General features: G+C 43.1%; 1 protein-coding gene across 1 annotated transcript in view; it reads right to left on the reverse strand.

The window, feature by feature from the left end:
• Window positions 1-424: 424 nt before the first annotated feature.
• LOC138973404 (uncharacterized) overlaps window positions 425-16788 on the reverse strand; it is a 17830-nt gene continuing 1466 nt past the window's right edge. Inside the window, exons 2-6 of the mRNA XM_070346122.1 lie at window positions 11608-11785; window positions 7379-7657; window positions 5200-5416; window positions 3607-4788; window positions 425-3182 (exon numbers count right to left, since the gene is read on the reverse strand). Coding sequence (XP_070202223.1) covers window positions 4015-4788; window positions 5200-5416; window positions 7379-7657; window positions 11608-11785 — 1448 coding nt within the window. The 3' untranslated portion in view covers window positions 425-3182; window positions 3607-4014. The remainder of the gene's footprint in view (window positions 3183-3606; window positions 4789-5199; window positions 5417-7378; window positions 7658-11607; window positions 11786-16788) is intronic.

Below are 16788 nucleotides of genomic sequence, written 5' to 3' on the forward strand. Positions count from 1 at the left end.
TCAACTTTTTATTCTTGTTGAAATTCAGTTAGGGACAACCAACCTAACCACAACATTTCATAAAGATCGGTGAAAAATTAGAAAATAACGGTTTATAAAGGTTTTTTTAACTGCCAATAATTAACTTTTTCTTTTTGAAAAGTTTGTATTGGAGATCAGTTAGGGACAATGGATCACTGTGCCAATGGTGGTGTAAATCCGACGCCGATTAGGGACCAAGAAACAAGGAGCAGAGTGTTTTTTGGCGGTTAAACTGTCATTTTAACAGTTTAATGATTTGGTGAAATTTCTTTCACCACAATACTATACAATGTTTTATCTACCCATTATTGCAAAAACCCCAAAATCACATTTTTTTGGAAAAATCGCTTTCACCCATGCTAGAACCACCCCTTAAGTGCTCAAGACACTATACTGACCCCCCCCCCCCCCCCCAGGTGGCCCATACCAATAAAAACAGTTTTATTCTGCTAAAAACCACATCTCCTTTCTTACCCACAACAACATTAATAAGATAAAGCATGTCTAAACAAGAGGCGAAGCCTTCAAGGCTCACGTAAGAAATAGACAAACAGTAACACAAACTCAATCACTCCGTCACACATACACACCCACACACACAGTAAGCTTAGGTGATTTAACGTTTTTTTAACTGCCAAAATTTACTTTTTATTCTTGTTGAAATTCACAACATTTCATAAAGATCGGTGAAAAATTAGAAAATAACGGTTTATAACTGACAAAAGCTTGTTTTTCTTCTGAAAAGTACGTATTGAAATTCAGTTATGGACAACGGACCTACTCACAAAATTTCATAAAGATTGGTGAAAAAACGGGATTTAACGGTTTTTTAACTGCCAAAAATCAACTTTTTATTCTTGTTGAAATTCAGTTAGGGACAACCAACCTAACCACAACATTTCATAAAGATAGGTGAAAAATTAGAAAATAACGGTTTATAACGGGTTTTTAACTGCCCCAGGTGGCCCATACCAATAAAAACAGTTTTATTCTGCTAAAAACCACATCTCCTTTCTTACCCATAACAACATTAATAAGATAAAGCAAGTCTAAAAAATGGTGTTTGTGTAACACTTTTTGGACACACTGACAGATTCCTGGCCATATACGAATCGTCGTACGAAGAAGAAGAAGAAGAATATACGAATGAAAGACCGGATACCGAGGAAAAGAATGACAAAATAAAATAGAGAGAATAGTAATCAGCAAACTAAAGAAGGGGGTAAAACGAAAGAGAGGGTAAAAAAAGAACACGCACCTCTTCACTAAACCTTCATAAAAACTGACTGTAAAACTTAATCCAAAAACGATGTAATCAAAACATTACAAGAAAAGGTAGGGCAAAGATTAAGATCCCAAAATCTTCAACTCGAATCATTTCCTATAGCTACGTGGGGGGTAAAGTCCAGTTGCGGGAGGGGAGGGGGGGGGGGGCTAGAACAAAGGCCCCTCTGTGGTCAGTCGGCTTCCCCTCGCGCCCCCTAATTGGCGTAGAGGCGCGTCCCCCGGGTGGTGGATGGGGGAGCCTTCTCTACTAACTTCTGAGAGAAGGTCGCATCACTCTCGATGCCGTGAACCTAATTAGGATCTTTTTCTTGTTTCTTCTCTATTTCTGCCTCCCCAAAGTCCTTTTACTTTCCTTTTCTCACCCATAAAATTCTTCACTTATTACCCTTGTTTAGTGGTTCTTGTATAGAATATAGTCGATGTTTGTAAAGATTTTTAGTCAAGCAGTATGTAAGAAATGTTTAGTCCTTTGTACTGGAAACTTGCATTCTCCCAGTAAGGTCTTGTACTACGTTGCAAGCCCCTGGAGCAAATTTTTGATTGGTGCTTTTGTGAACAAGAAACACTTAACAAGTGGCTCTATCCCATCTCCCCCCTTTCCCCTATCCCATCTCCCCCCTTTCCCTCGTCGCGATATAACCTTCGTGGTTGAAAACGACGTTAAACACCAAATAAAGAAAAGTCGGCTTCCCAGGGCCAGCCAAGCTCGCCTCAGCAACACATGTGAAAGTAATTAACTCGCTCGTACCGGAGTTTTGCTAAGGAATAGTAGAGTAAAACTCCAATTCGGCTGCACAAAAATTGTCCGCTTAAAGTGACCTACTTTCTCTGCTCAACGCACGGGCTCTTCGTACTGTATCTCCTCTTGTACACTTACTAGGCTCTTATGAGGACAATAAGAGATACCAAAAAAATGTATGTGCACTGCACTTTTCTCCACACGTATCATCTTCATGTTCATGATGATGATGAGGAAGAGGAGGACAAATCCTTCTAAAATAAAGTTCAGTTATCTGGCTCTCTTGCTCTCTCTCTCTCTCTCTTTATCTCACTTTCTCTCTCTCTCTCTCTCTCTCTCTCTCTCTCTCTCTCTCTCTCTCTCTTTATCTCACTCTCTCTCTCGGCTCTCTCTCTCTCGGTCTCTCTCTCTCTCTCTCACTCTGGGGTCCTGATTTGGCCTATATGGTCCGCTGGACCCAAAAAGCAACAACAATCTATCAAAACTCTCTCTCTCATTCTTTATCTCATTCTCTCTCTCTCTCTTTCTCACCCTTTCTCTCTCTCTTTCTCTCTCACTCTCTCTTAATCTCTCTCTCTCTCTCTCTCTCTCTCTTTATCTCTCTTACTATCTCTCTCTCTCACTCACTCTCTCTCTCTCACTCACTCTCTCTCTCTCTCTCTCAATCTCTCTCTCTCTCTCTCTCCCTCTCTCTCTCTTTATCTCACTCTCTCTCATCCCATTCATCACGAAATTTCAAGAAAAGTTTGCACCAATGATATGACCTCTTCCAATCTCGGCCCCTCCTCCGAAGTCCCACCCACACACAACTGATATCTCATTTCATCCAATCGCTGGACGCTCTGCCACGCCTCCAAGCTTGTCAGTTGCAGCAGAACCATGACGTCATGGACCATGTGCTCGGTCTCGGTGCGCGTGCATTGTGACGTCAGCTGTTCATGCGTGTTGAGGTGGAACGCGCAGAGAAGAAACGTTCTTGTGGACACTAGCATGTCGTCGCACAGATCCTGAATGTGCGAGCACAGGAAAGAAATTTCAGATGAAACAGCGCTTTCAGAAGTGTCGGGGGAGGAGTTATGGTCTTCTGCGTCCAGTCTCAAGCGGTCAGTTGTTGTTTTGAGTTTCTCGGCTATTTCTGAAACATTCAAACATTTCAAAAATCATTAACAGTGATGAAGGGATTTCTTGATACCCTAAAATAATTGACATCTAACTACTCTGGAGAAAAAACAACAACGTTGCTCTGGAGTAAGTTAATCAATATATACAAAGATCAATTGATATTCAGGAAGTGAAGGAGACACAAAGCCAATCAAGCAAGAATCGACAGAAAGAGCAACAATTAATCAAGTGAATGAGATCCACTTCTAGTGTGTCCTATTCGGTGGTCTTTACCTTAATTGTTATTTGCTTACTCAAAATGGCCGCGCCACTGTTTTCATGATTCTAAACTAGACGTAGAGAACATTGCATTAGAAGACCTTCCCTGAATATACGATGCTAAACTTCAAGAGAATACCCCTTCAAATAACCAGGCTAGATTGAATCCATGCACTCACCAGAGTGCAAGAGTTCCATGTCTGTGTAGTCTTGGAGCAGTTGTCCGATTTCCTCTTTGGCTGTGTCGTCAGTGATGACACCTTGGCTGTACTTTTCCCTCAAGAGGGCCCCAAAGGGGGGGTATCATCACGATCACGGGAAGGGAAATTTTAGCTTTCACGATCACAGTTACCTTGATTTTTGTTTTCACGATCACGAACACCTTGACGAATAGAGGATCATAGAGTGATACAGCTGTGAAAAATGTACGTTGAAAATAAAATGCTTTGCAATAATGCCCATCACGATCACGAAAGCAAATCACGATCACGATCACGAGACTTGATTTTTTTATCATCACGGATCACGGGCAAAGTCCCATCACGATCACAGAAATGGAAATTTCGGCAATCACGATCACAGAAAGGTCAAAAATCGCCAATCACGATCACGATTTTAAACCCTTTGGGGCCCTCCCTCAACTTTTCTGCGCTGTTGACGTCACTTGCAACAATGGATCGGAACTCTTGAAGGTCACGGTTCTTCTTTACTCGCTCCACCGTTTGGCTGATGAAATCATCCTGGTCCGCATGTGAACCTTCTGTCGAGCGTTGGTCGAGGGAAGTTGAAGCATCCAAAAGCCGGTTAAACCGTGAAGACAGGTCGCCACCAGAACTGTCTGGCTGTCTGGTTGACCCGTCTTCCTTATCAAAAAACACGTCAACCATGACGTCATCAGGTGATATGACGTCATTAGCAGATATGACGTCATCGTCTTTTTGGCCGCTGAAGGGTGCAGTTCCATGCAGGACAGAGCGATGCCTTTCGTAATCTCTGGTGAGAGCCTTACGGAAATTTTTGAGCTTTTCGTCATCAGACGACGCGGAAGAAAACAAGGACACAGGAGAGGCGAAGCTTTGGGGCGAACTGAGCTTCACAGAACTTCCTTCGGATGAGACGCTAGAACCTGCGGAACTTTGTGGAGAACTTTCCACAACACAAAGATCTTCTGTTGTGATATCTGAAGAAGATTCCAACCGCAGAGAAGAAGGTACATCTGCCTGCCGTTTGGCTGAGCTAAGCTTTACAGAACTTTCTTTTGATGAGACAGCACTAGAACCCGATGATGACGTGTCGCTGGCAGTGGAGTCATGGGATGGTCGTCGAAGACTGAGCGTTTCCAGGTGAAACAACATAGAACGCTGGAGAAAAAAAAGTAAAGTGAAGAAATAAATGAACAGAAACTAATTACAGGTACACACGGCTTCTTGTGAATGAAAGAACTTGCAATGACCAAGAACGAGCAAGCAAATAAAGACAGGTAACGGTAAGAACTACAGGGCACAACTGACTGCGCCGGTTTTGTTTTTGTTTTGTTTTGGTTACAACACATGATAAGTACAACAACAATCACACACAAAAAACAGCAATAAAGACGAGACAGAGAAAAGAGAGAGAGACAGAGACAGAGAGAGAGAGAGAGACAGATAGACAGACAGACGGACAGAGAAGAGAGAGAGAGAGAGAGAGAGAGAGAGAGAGAGAGAGAGAGAGAGAGAGAGAGAGAGAGAGAGAGAGAGAGACTCCAGTCCATATGACGTTTAAGCTCTTACAGTAGCAGTTCCGGAGCGAAGCGAGCAACAGCAAAGGAATCCTTCCGTCATCAAATCCACGATGTCGTCTGGCACAAGAAGACTGTGACGTGTTAGCAATGACGTCATATCTAGTTGAAGCCGCTGAGCATCGACTGTAGACAGTTTGGTGAACTCCCTGAAAATTGTGTTCCACACGTAGTCTGGAGATGTTTTGCGCTGGTGTCGCGTGAGGTCACTGAAGAAATCAAGAAGAGCTGAACAATTATTATAAGACTCACCTTCGTCATGTCAAAAACAAATTATAATTATGCTGTTACATTCAAGTACACAAAATTGATAATGCTCTACATTGTGACCCGATCTCGACCCCACTGTAACCTTGACATTTGATAACAGTCAACCTTGACTTAGGTCATGTCTGGAGCTTATCAAACCGTTCAAGTGTGTGAAATTTCAAAGATCTATAGAATTGCAAACGTTCAAGAAATGTGTAGTGGTTTGTTTCCTAAATTATTTTAACTTAAAATCGTCCATTTTGTGTCCTTGAAATAAGACAAGAGTCAGACAGAGTCATGTCTGGAGGTCATCAAACCCATAAAGTGTGTGAAGTTTCAAAGATTTTGTTTGGTGGACTTTTCTTCGCAGATTCTTCTTGTTCTTCTTGTTCTTCTTGTTCTGCTTCGTTCATGGGCTTAGACTCCCACGTTCACTCATGTTTTTAACACGAGTGGAGTTTTACGTGTATGACCGTTTTTATCACGTATTCAGGCAGCATTCGCTGATTTCGGGGGAGGCATGCTGGGTATTTTCGTGTTTCTATAACCCACCGAACTCTGACATGGATTACAGGATCTTTTCCGTGCGCACTTGGTCTTGTGCTTGCGTGTACACACGCAGGGAGTTAAGTCACTAGCAGGTCTGCACATACTCGTTGACCTGGAAGATCTGAAAAATCTCCACTCTTAACCCACCAGGCGGCAGCGACCGGGATTCGAACTCACGACCTCCCGATTAGGAGCCCGACGTCTTACCACCACGCCACTGCGCCCATCTTCGCAGATTGATATAAGTGTCAGCTCTAAATGAGCACAGAACGCAAATAAACATGCAATATTCGCAGAGGAAAAGTCCCAGAGAGAGAGACAGAGAGAGGGAGAAAGAGAGAGACAGAGAGAGAGAGACAGAGAGAGAGAGACAGAGAGAGACAATGACAATGACAATGACAATGACAATTCTTTATTTTACGAGGGTAACAGAATAAGCATTGGTATACTTTTTTGCATCTGGCCCTCGCCCTAAAGAGGGACTAAATCTACTATAAAAACTGCTACTACTACTACTACTACTACAATACTTACATAATTAGTAAAACAGTATAAGTTTATGTACATACGTGCATTATATGAAACATTGTAGTTTAAACATGTTCATGACAAGGTGCAAAGCAAAATTTTGCAAGTCAATTAGAGTAAGAATACTATGCAATAGTACATCAACTCTGCAAGACAATGGATATAATGCAGAACATCATAATTTCATAAACAAAACAATAAATCAAAAGTGAGTGACTGTGTCTCAAAGGACATAACAATCAAGAATATACTATTTTCATTAAATGGGATATATATTTGTTTTTGAAAGAATCTGTGCTGGTAGCTTCCCGTAAGGCATTCGGAAGAGCGTTCCAGAGACGGCCACCTGAATAAACTAGACTAGACTTAAATAAGTCTATCCTAGGAAGAGGAGTGTTAAATTTCATAAGGTGGTGTGAATTCTTCAAAGAGAACTTTGAACAAATGGTTTGGGGTAAAGTGTCGGATATAATTTTATGCATAAAGATTCCTTTGTTAAAAAGCAGTCTTGACTTTAGAGGTAAGATCCCTAAATGTATGTAGTCTAACTCTGTGAGGGTAGTGTGCATTAGCAATACTACTTTTAGCGCTCTTTTATGTAATCTGCTAAGTGGTTTTAAGGAATTTTCACTTGCTGAGTCCCATAGAGTGGATGCGTAATCAATAACAGATTGAATATGAGCAATGAAGAATAATTTTATAAGAGAGAGAGAGAGAGAGAGAGAGAGAGAGACAGAGAGAGAGAGAGAGAGAGAGAGAGAGAGAGAGAGAGAGAGCAGCAGACAGACAGACAGACATAACGAATAGCACACACAACGACAAGCAAACACAAAACATACGCCTACCTGTACACATCAAAACTCATAACCCCAGCTTTCCACAGGAAGTCAGCGAGGGTGGAAGGTCTCAACCGACGCCTGATCTCGCATCGGGTACACCCCCCACCCTCCACACCCACAGAAGCCCCAGAGCCTCCCCTGCTGCCTGCTGGGCTGTCGTGAGGACTGTGATCGCTGATCCAGAAGGACTCTGGGATGATATGAGAGTGTCGTTTGCACAGGACGGGCAGCACATCGTGAACCAAGACCTCGTGGCGGATACCGTAGAGGATTGTCCACACACGCCTGGGGGATGAGTGAGTGTAAAATATAAACAAAGGAAGTGATCGAGTTGATATAACTACTTTTTTTACTCTGTAAACAATTTGACAAACCGTCGCAGATCTGGCCAGGGTTTTGTTTTTTAGGCTTAGATATCAATAGAGTTAATATTCCTCCACTTGGACACGTGTTACAACAACAACAACAACAACAACAACAACAACAACAACAACAACAACAAAGGGCCAATTGACAAGGTGGGATTTTTGGTATGAGTCCTGGGCACATCTGAGACGGTGAGACAAATATTATTGTTTACACGAAAAAAAAGGCCTTTGAAATTAATATCCTTAAATACACGTATACAGGCACAGAATTCTTAATCCACGACCACCCGAACTCAGCCCCTCCCAGCCCCCCAACAATTTCACGCACCCCCCCCCCCCCCCCCCACAATCACAGTGACACACACTGATATACGGTGGTATAATACAAACGAGCGGACACACTTACACACCCTCTCCCATCCGCACACACGAGGAACCGCCGCTTCATTCTCCTGTCCTCCCCCATCCCTCAACACACACTTAATTACTTCCACGTACGCACACACACCCACACAAACACAGGGACACACAGCCCCACCTCCCGCGCACATACCCCCCCCCCCCCTTCCCAACTACTCCACCTCCACACATTTATTTTCAGGTAGGAGAAGTAACAACATAAAACTTCTTTAGTTCTATGAGGATGGCCAGCCGTTGTATAGACTCATTGTCGGTGTCTGAGAGAAGCCAGCCTTTGATAAGTCCGTCTGCAAAGCGACAAGCCTCTAACCCCCTTTCCTTCCCCTCCCACCTACCTTCCCCCAACCTACCTGGCCTTTCCTTTACGTGAAAGAAGATGACCAGCTCCTATCGACTCACTGTCGGTCTCTGTCACGACGCTACGATCAGTCGGTCTGCAAAGCCGCCAGGTTCAAGCATGTCTCAGACCCCCCCCCCCCCTCTCCACCACCCCCTCCTCGCCCCTCCACCACCACCTCACACGTCCCCAACCTACCAGGCTTTTTCTGTAGGTGTCGGAAGATGACCAGCTTCTATCGACTCACTGTCGGTCTCTCTCAGAACGCTACGATCAGTCGGTCTGCAAAGCCGCTAGGTTCAAGCATGTCACAGACCACCCCCCCCCCTCTCCACCACCACCTCCTCGCCCCACCACCACCACCTCACACCCACAACCTACCTGGCTTTTTCTGTAGGTGTCGGAAGATGACCAGCTTCTATTGACTCATTGTCGGTCTTGGTCAGAACTTAGCGTTCAAAACGTTGGTTTGCAAAGCCGCTGCCCTCAAGCATGCCTCTGAAACCCCCCCCCCCCCCCCCCCGTACCTCCACCCAACCTACCTAGCCTTTTCTGTAGGTGTAGGAAGGTGGCCAGCTTCTATCGACTCATTGTTGTGTCGGTCTCTGTCAGAACCCAGTCTTCGACAAGAAAAATGTTCATTCAAAATGAACAGCGTCGATGCAATGTCCACCAAAGATTTATTTTGGGAAGTGTTAAAGGTTAGGGTCAAAAGTTAATGAATTGCATGTTGTGCTGGATATATAAATTGTTTATTTCAGTCAATGCTTGATTCATAAGTACATTTTTCAGCATGGTGCATCTACAGGAGGGTGCTCCAACAATGATGCATAGTGCCAACATTTAGCGCAAACTTTTCACAACAGTGCATTATTACCACAAAGCGCATACAGCGATTATATAGTAGCAAGTTGCACTAAACATTTGAACAAAATGCATTTTGTTCAAATGTTAACAGCACAGCACCAAGTTTTGCATAAGTGCACAACAGCACTGACCATTTCACAAAAGTGCATTACAGCTGTGACAATTTTACAAAAGTGCATTGACCATTTCAGGCAGATGGCTAACATGCAGATTTCGCTTTTGTCTGTCTTTCTTTGAAAAGTAGGCATGTTCAAGATCGATGAAGTCATGAGCAATTGGGTTAGATGACAGAAAAGATTCAAAAACGTCAGATTCAGTTAGATGACAGAAAAGATTCAAAAACGTCAGATTCAGTGTTTTGGGCACTGTTGAACAGGAACATTCTCTCCTGTTCAACAAATGTGGGTTCAATTCAAAAGCAACATTGTCACAGATAGGCTAGTGTTACATTTCTGTAAAGTTTCAAAAACATCTTCCATGTTTTGGTTACTGTTGAACAGAGGCATATTTTCCTGTTCAAAAAAGTCTGACACAAATTGTCGTAGTTGTGGGTTAAGGTTCGATCTATACTGTCCTTCAAACGAGTCGTAGAACCGTCATTGTCACAGATAGTGTTACATTTCTGTTTTACATTCAAACGAGTCGTAGAAGTAGTAGTACATTTGCGTTTGGTTGTTTTTTCTTTTAGATTCCTGTCACTCATACTAGCAGTATTGATTGAGGTACATAAATCTGTTGATGTACAGGGATGACTTGTTTGTAATGAATCCTTGTTTCCTCCACATTGAGTTTGCATTGCAGTTGGACAGAAATGAACAGGTGTTAATTGATAAACACATTGATAATGGCTTTTGATAAAATCAATCAATTCTGCAAAGGAATTAACTTGATGACATCAAAACTGCAGCGCCATTTGAAGAATGGTTACCATTTCTGTTTCTTTGATGGGAATCAAACAAATAAAAACATTGACTATCCAAGTTACCATGAATGGCAATAGTTGACTCCTGAAAAGTAGCAAGGATATAATTTGAGACGATAAACGCCTGATGCAATCCCTCCTCAAGGTCAGTCAACTCAAAACCTTCATCATTCGCAACATCAGTAGGCAACACAGCGGGATTCGTATGTCCAGAAATCATGTCGAAAAAATATTACATTTCAAAAGCATGTCCAACCACAGTTGTTGGCAAGTGTTCGTGTCCGAAGTAGCCTTCAGTGTGTGTATATGTATTCATGTGACAGAGAACGTGACCTCATTGTTCAATCCTCTCTCTCTCTTCTTTCTCATTCGAACGCACACACGCAAGAACGTAGCCTACGCACGCATGCACGCGCACGCACACACACACACACACACACACACACACACACCCCGCTGACGCACACGGCAAACCACGCACACACACACTGACTGTCGGCAAGCATCTCTTTTTGTTTTCTTTACCTTTGTTTATTGTGTTTTCGATATTTGTGTTTATTTTTTGCTTGACTTATCTGTTTTATTTTAATGTTTGCTATCCACATCGTGTGATAAATGTTTCTTCTCAGTCTCCGAGTCAGTTTAGTTTCTGCACGCCGCTTTGGTACTCCTTGTTTTTCTTTCTGGTGTTTTGTGCGCGACTGATTTGCGGATTTATTTTTATTCCTTTCATATGCAGTTGAAGTGTTGTGGGTGTTATTGTCTGTATATGCTATGTTGCGTCTGTGTATGCCTACAAGAATTTTGGGTGTAATGTGCCTGTGGTCTGCTCGCAGTCGAGCACAGAAAACATGGCGGCGCCCTGCAGGCAAATTCGTGGAAAGTCTTCCCGACCGCAGATACCAGCGTCGTCCGCGACGCTGGAATAAGTCAAAGCCACCAGTCTTCGATAAGTCAAAGCCACCAGCCTGTCTCTACCCCCCCCCCCTGCCCTCCCCCAACCTTCCCCCAAACCTACCTGGCCTTTTCTGTAGGTGTAGGAAGATGACCAGCTCCTATCGACTAATTGTCGGTGTCTGTCAGAACGAAATGTTCAAAAAGTGGGTCTGCAAAGCCACCAGCCTCAAGCATGTCTCTAATCCCCGACCCAGCTCATATCGACTCATTGTCGGTCTCGGACAGCACGCTACGTTCGATCAGCCGGTCTGCAAAACCGCCAATCTCAAGCATGTCTCTACCCCCCCCCCCCCTTCCCTCACCCGTCCTCCCCCCCCCCCCCAAAAAAAAAAAACCTACCCAACAACAACAAAAGCAAACCTACCTGGCCTGTTCTTTCCGTGTGGGATGGTGACCAGCTCCTATCGACTCATTGTCGGTCTCTGTCAGCACGCCACGTTCGATCAGTAGGTCTGCAAATCCGCCAGGTTCGAGGACGTTCACCTTGTTGATGAAGTGCTCGCGTATAGCTTTCAGAAAGGCTTGAACCTCGACTTTAGAACCTGCATCAGTAGGAATAGCATAGCACGCGAAATACGTAAGGTAGCAAAATAAAACAATTTATTGCGTTTTTACGGGTCACATGACGAAACTGTAACTAACCATTGGTCATACATGCACCCTATATCACTTGTTATTCCCCCCTCTGCTTCTTTACCTCTGTAAACTTGTAGAGCTAGTTATTTTTCGATAATGACCCAGCAACCAAACAAATAACGAGCCAGCAACAGCCTGAATCCTCGATAGTGCAATGGGTTGAGAAGCTGTTCTGTTTTGGTACTACTTTTGCGACTGAAAAGTTCCGAACGCTCTATACGTACGAAATATACATCTCTGGAGCAAACAATACAAACATACCGCATTTAAATTAACAACTACAGGCCTGAACACATGAATCTCCATATAAAATCCATGAGTTAGGTTGTTTTCTAAACCGTTCATCACAAGCAAATTCCCAAGGCAAGTAACTCATACTCTGGCGACAAGAGTAGTTCCCCTTCTTTTAACGCAGTTTCTTCGACAACACTGACTGCAATCCGACGGTCAGTTTTCAACAATATTTCATTTTATAAACAGATCACACGCAACCAAATGCACACATCTCATCAATTTAAACAACATAAAGCGCTTTCATACACTATTTTCCCCAGAAAACTGAACTTCATACAGTAATTAACGTTGGAACACGGGTGCAAAAGTTCGTCTGCTAGTCCCATTTGACGAAAGAACATTATCCTGAACGATACTAAAAGTGACATAAACAGAACACACAATATCTGCCTTTACCGCCACAGCAGAATAACAGCATATCTGTGTACTTGATTTTAGTCTAAAACAGGGAAACTGACAAGAAGTGTTAACAGAATGGAATGATTTGCACGGAACTATACAACCGCGCATTAATCGATCGCCTGCGCAGGTTGACTGGTTGAGTGATTCGGATTCGATCAAACTTTCGCACAAAAACTCCTGTTTTCTTTGAATAACTGAAGAAAGGAGGAATAAAGAGGTTACACACCTCGTCTCAGTGATTATTAAAAATAATGGTCTCAGTTCGCGGTCATGAAAAAGCTCGCTGAAGCTCGCATTTTTCATGATCCGCCAACTTCGACCATTATTTTTAATATTAATCACTGAGACTCGGCATGTAGATCTAACCTCTACTTATTCCCCCCTCTGCTTCTTTACCTCTGTAAACTTGTAGAGCTAGTTATTTTTCGATAATGACCCAGCAACCAAACAAATAACGAGCCAGCAACAGCCTGAATCCTCGATAGTGCAATGGGTTGAGAAGCTGTTCTGTTTTGGTACTACTTTTGCAACTGAAAAGTTCCGAACGCTCTATACGTACGAAATATACATCTCTGGAGCAAACAATACAAACATACCGCATTTAAATTAACAACTACAGGCCTGAACACATGAATCTCCATATAAAATCCATGAGTTCGGTTGTTTTCTGAATCTAGATCTGACGTGCACAAACCGTTCATCACAAGCAAATTCCCAAGGCAAGTAACTCATACTCTGGCGACAAGAGTAGTTCCCCTTCTTTTAACGCAGTTTCTTCGACAACACTGACTTCAATCCGACGGTCAGTTTTCAACAATATTTCATTTTATAAACAGATCACACGCAACCAAATGCACACATCTCATCAATTTAAACAACATAAAGCGGTTTCATACACTATTTTCCCCAGAAAACTGAACTTCATACAGTAATTAACGTTGGAACACGGGTGCAAAAGTTCGTCTGCTAGTCCCATTTGACGAAAGAACATTTACTAAGCGATACTAAAACATAAACAGAACACACAATATCTGCCTTTACCGCCACAGCAGAATAACAGCATATCTGTGTACTTGATTTTAGTCCAAAACAGGGAAACTGAAAAGAAGTGTTAACAGAATGGAATGATTTGCACGGAACTATACAACCGCGCATTAATCGATCGCCTGCGCAGGTTGACTGGTTGAGTGATTCGGATTCGATCAAACTTTCGCACAAAAACTCCTGTTTTTTTGGAATAACTGAAGAAAGGAGGAATAAAGAGGTTACACACCTCGTCTCAGTGATTATTAAAAATAATGGTCTCAGTTCGCGGTCATGAAAAAGCTCGCTGAAGCTCGCATTTTTCATGATCCGCTAACTTCGACCATTATTTTTAATAATCACTGAGACTCGGCATGTAACCTCTACATATATCGCAGGAAGTCGTCATAGCCAAGTGATATCTCGCAGGAAGTGACTAATCACTTATGGGCGCCATCTTTAGACGGGTCACTTCAAAAACAGTGGAGCGAGATATTTCCCATAAACATAATTTGATGAAGAATTGAGTACACGCTAAAGTTCAAGATTAGCCGACAAGCGAAAAGGCAAATCGTCAAAAAAGAGAAAAGCATGCCCAATCTTTTTTACGCAGTCATGTGTCCTAGAAATTGGATCTGAAGCCTTACCGACGGGGGTTGCATTGAATGGCAATTTAGCAGAAAAACAAGAGACACAAGCAGCAGACACTTGTGAGAACTGGATAACTTTGACTACAATTTGAAAGAGATTTCACCCCCTGGCGAGATAGAAGCAAAAGTGTCTGCAGGCACACTTGGTTTACACCGCACCAGCCCTGAGATTAAAACGTAACTGACCTGACGATTTGATGAAGAAAACAGATGGAATGAAAGGGAGAGAGACTGGAAGAGGTCACATTCACTGTGCATAATTCCTACCTGTATCATTGCGACTTGCGCATTGTTACATAATCGCAAGTCTTTCAGCAGGGACAGTTCTGTGAAAGTAACTAAAAGACAATTCTCTGAAATTCTGATCACTTCAATGTCCATCGTTCAGTGACAACGACCATCCGAGTTGTCGAGAAGAAGTTCTGAAACACGTCACGTTCCAAATCAAAAGACGACATTCTATTCTCTTACGTCATTATTCTTGGTTTACGGTACCATTCGGCGGCTTTGCTACGAGTATGCCATAGTCTTGGTTGACCGAGACCTTGAGGTGATCCAAAGAAGACTCCTTAGCAGCTACCGACGGGAGGTTTACGGAAGAGCCTGTCTTGTTTATTTTGAAAAAGGATGCATGAAACTGTCCAAAACAAAACGCAATAAATTCGTTAACATCTAACGATAACTACTACTGTTCAGGGTAGATAATTGGTTTGACTTTCTTCTCGTATGTCAAAGTTGCAAAGTTTTGCCTATTGTGATTTTTTGTCGATTTTTCATTCGGCTCTTCCGTTTTTGTCTGGTCGATTTTGACGGTACCCTTACTTGAGCGGCGGTCACGTGATCCCTGTAAAAGAAATATTTAATCCAAATGGTGATCCTGAAGGTTAAGTGAACGGCCTTCTCTGGCATATAAAGTTTTAATGAAATGACACGGGGATTAATGCTTTAATTTGGGTTTGAAATTTGTTGCAATAATTTTTTGGCCAAGTTTATAAAGACAGAGAGTAACAGACACGCAAGCACCTGTGTATGCACGCATTACACGGAGAGGGCCAAATAGACCAATATGAGGACGGACAGACTGATAGACAGACAGAGTCATCCCTCCATTCCCACCCATCAGACCTCCATTCGCCCCCCCTCCTCCCGCTCCTCTTCCCCATCCTCTCACCAAACCCGAAAGTCTTTAATTTTCTCCATATGAGGTACATCAAACCCAACAAAGGAAACTGAACATACCAAAATCAATCGTACCAGGGTAAGTTTTAACAAGAATCTCGCAGGTACACCTCCACAAGAGTACACTGTGTTGAAAAGGAAAGGTGCATGGTGGACGGTTGAGATTGATATTGTGTGAATCGCTTGTGCGTGGAATGAGCAGAGTTCACTGTGTTTATGTGTATTTAGGTACGGGTTTCCTGACGTAGTTAATGAACTTTGTAAGACTTCTTTTTTCACTTTATTTGAAAAATTTGATTGATTAGAGATTTGTTAAAAAAAAATAGAAGCAAACAAGAAAATTCTTTGATATATTTTGCGTAATGTGTGTGAGTTTTGGAAGGTTTTGTCGTAAGACAGGCAAACTATGTTGGTTGTAATAATATGAGTAGGAGTACAGCTGCAAAATTTGAGAATATGTTTTAAAGTGGGGTACATTTTTTTTCTAGAATCCAAGGAGTTATAAACAAACAAAGTTATAGCGTCGAAGTCTTCAAGCGGACTTGACACCTAACTTCTAATTCTCCGCTCTTTGGAGAAACATGGGTTGTCTTTCTTTCCTCTATGTGTTGGCGAAGTCGACACTTAGGGACTTACGTTTAGTCAAGGATTTTGTTCAAAATTCATTTTAGGCAGGGGATATAGAAAATAGTGAGGAGATAGGGGTATAGGAGGGGAAAGAGGGCAAGGGAATAGGAGGGGGTAGGAGAATATGGAAGAGGGAAATATGGAAGAGGGAATAGAAGGCGGGGGATTGGAGGGGGAAGAGGGCAAGGGAATAGGAGGGGGTAGGAGAATATGGAAGAGGGAATAGGAGGCGGGGTATTGGAGGGGGAAGAGGGCAAGGGAATAGGAGGGGGTATGAGAATATGGAAGAGGGAATAGGAGGCGGGGGATTGGAGGGGGAAGAGGGCAAGGGAATAGGAGGGGGTAGGAGAATATGGAAGAGGGAATAGAAGGCGGGGGATTGGAGGGGGAAGAGGGCAAGGGAATAGGAGGGGGTAGGAGAATATGGAAGAGGGAATAGGAGGCGGGGTATTGGAGGGGGAAGAGGGCAAGGGAATAGGAGGGGGTAGGAGAATATGGAAGAGGGAATAGGAGGCGGGGGATTGGAGGGGGAAGAGGGCAAGGGAATAGGAGGGGGTAGGAGAATATGGAAGAGGGAATAGAAGGCGGGGATTGGAGGGGGAAGAGGGCAAGGGAATAGGAGGGGGTAGGAGAATATGGAAGAGGGAATAGGAGGCGGGGTATTGGAGGGGGAAGAGGGCAAGGGAATAGGAGGGGGTAGGAGAATATGGAAGAGGGAATAGGAGGCGGGGGAT

Source organism: Littorina saxatilis, linkage group LG8, assembly GCF_037325665.1.
Source record: "Littorina saxatilis isolate snail1 linkage group LG8, US_GU_Lsax_2.0, whole genome shotgun sequence".
In the NCBI taxonomy this organism is placed as follows: domain Eukaryota; kingdom Metazoa; phylum Mollusca; class Gastropoda; order Littorinimorpha; family Littorinidae; genus Littorina; species Littorina saxatilis.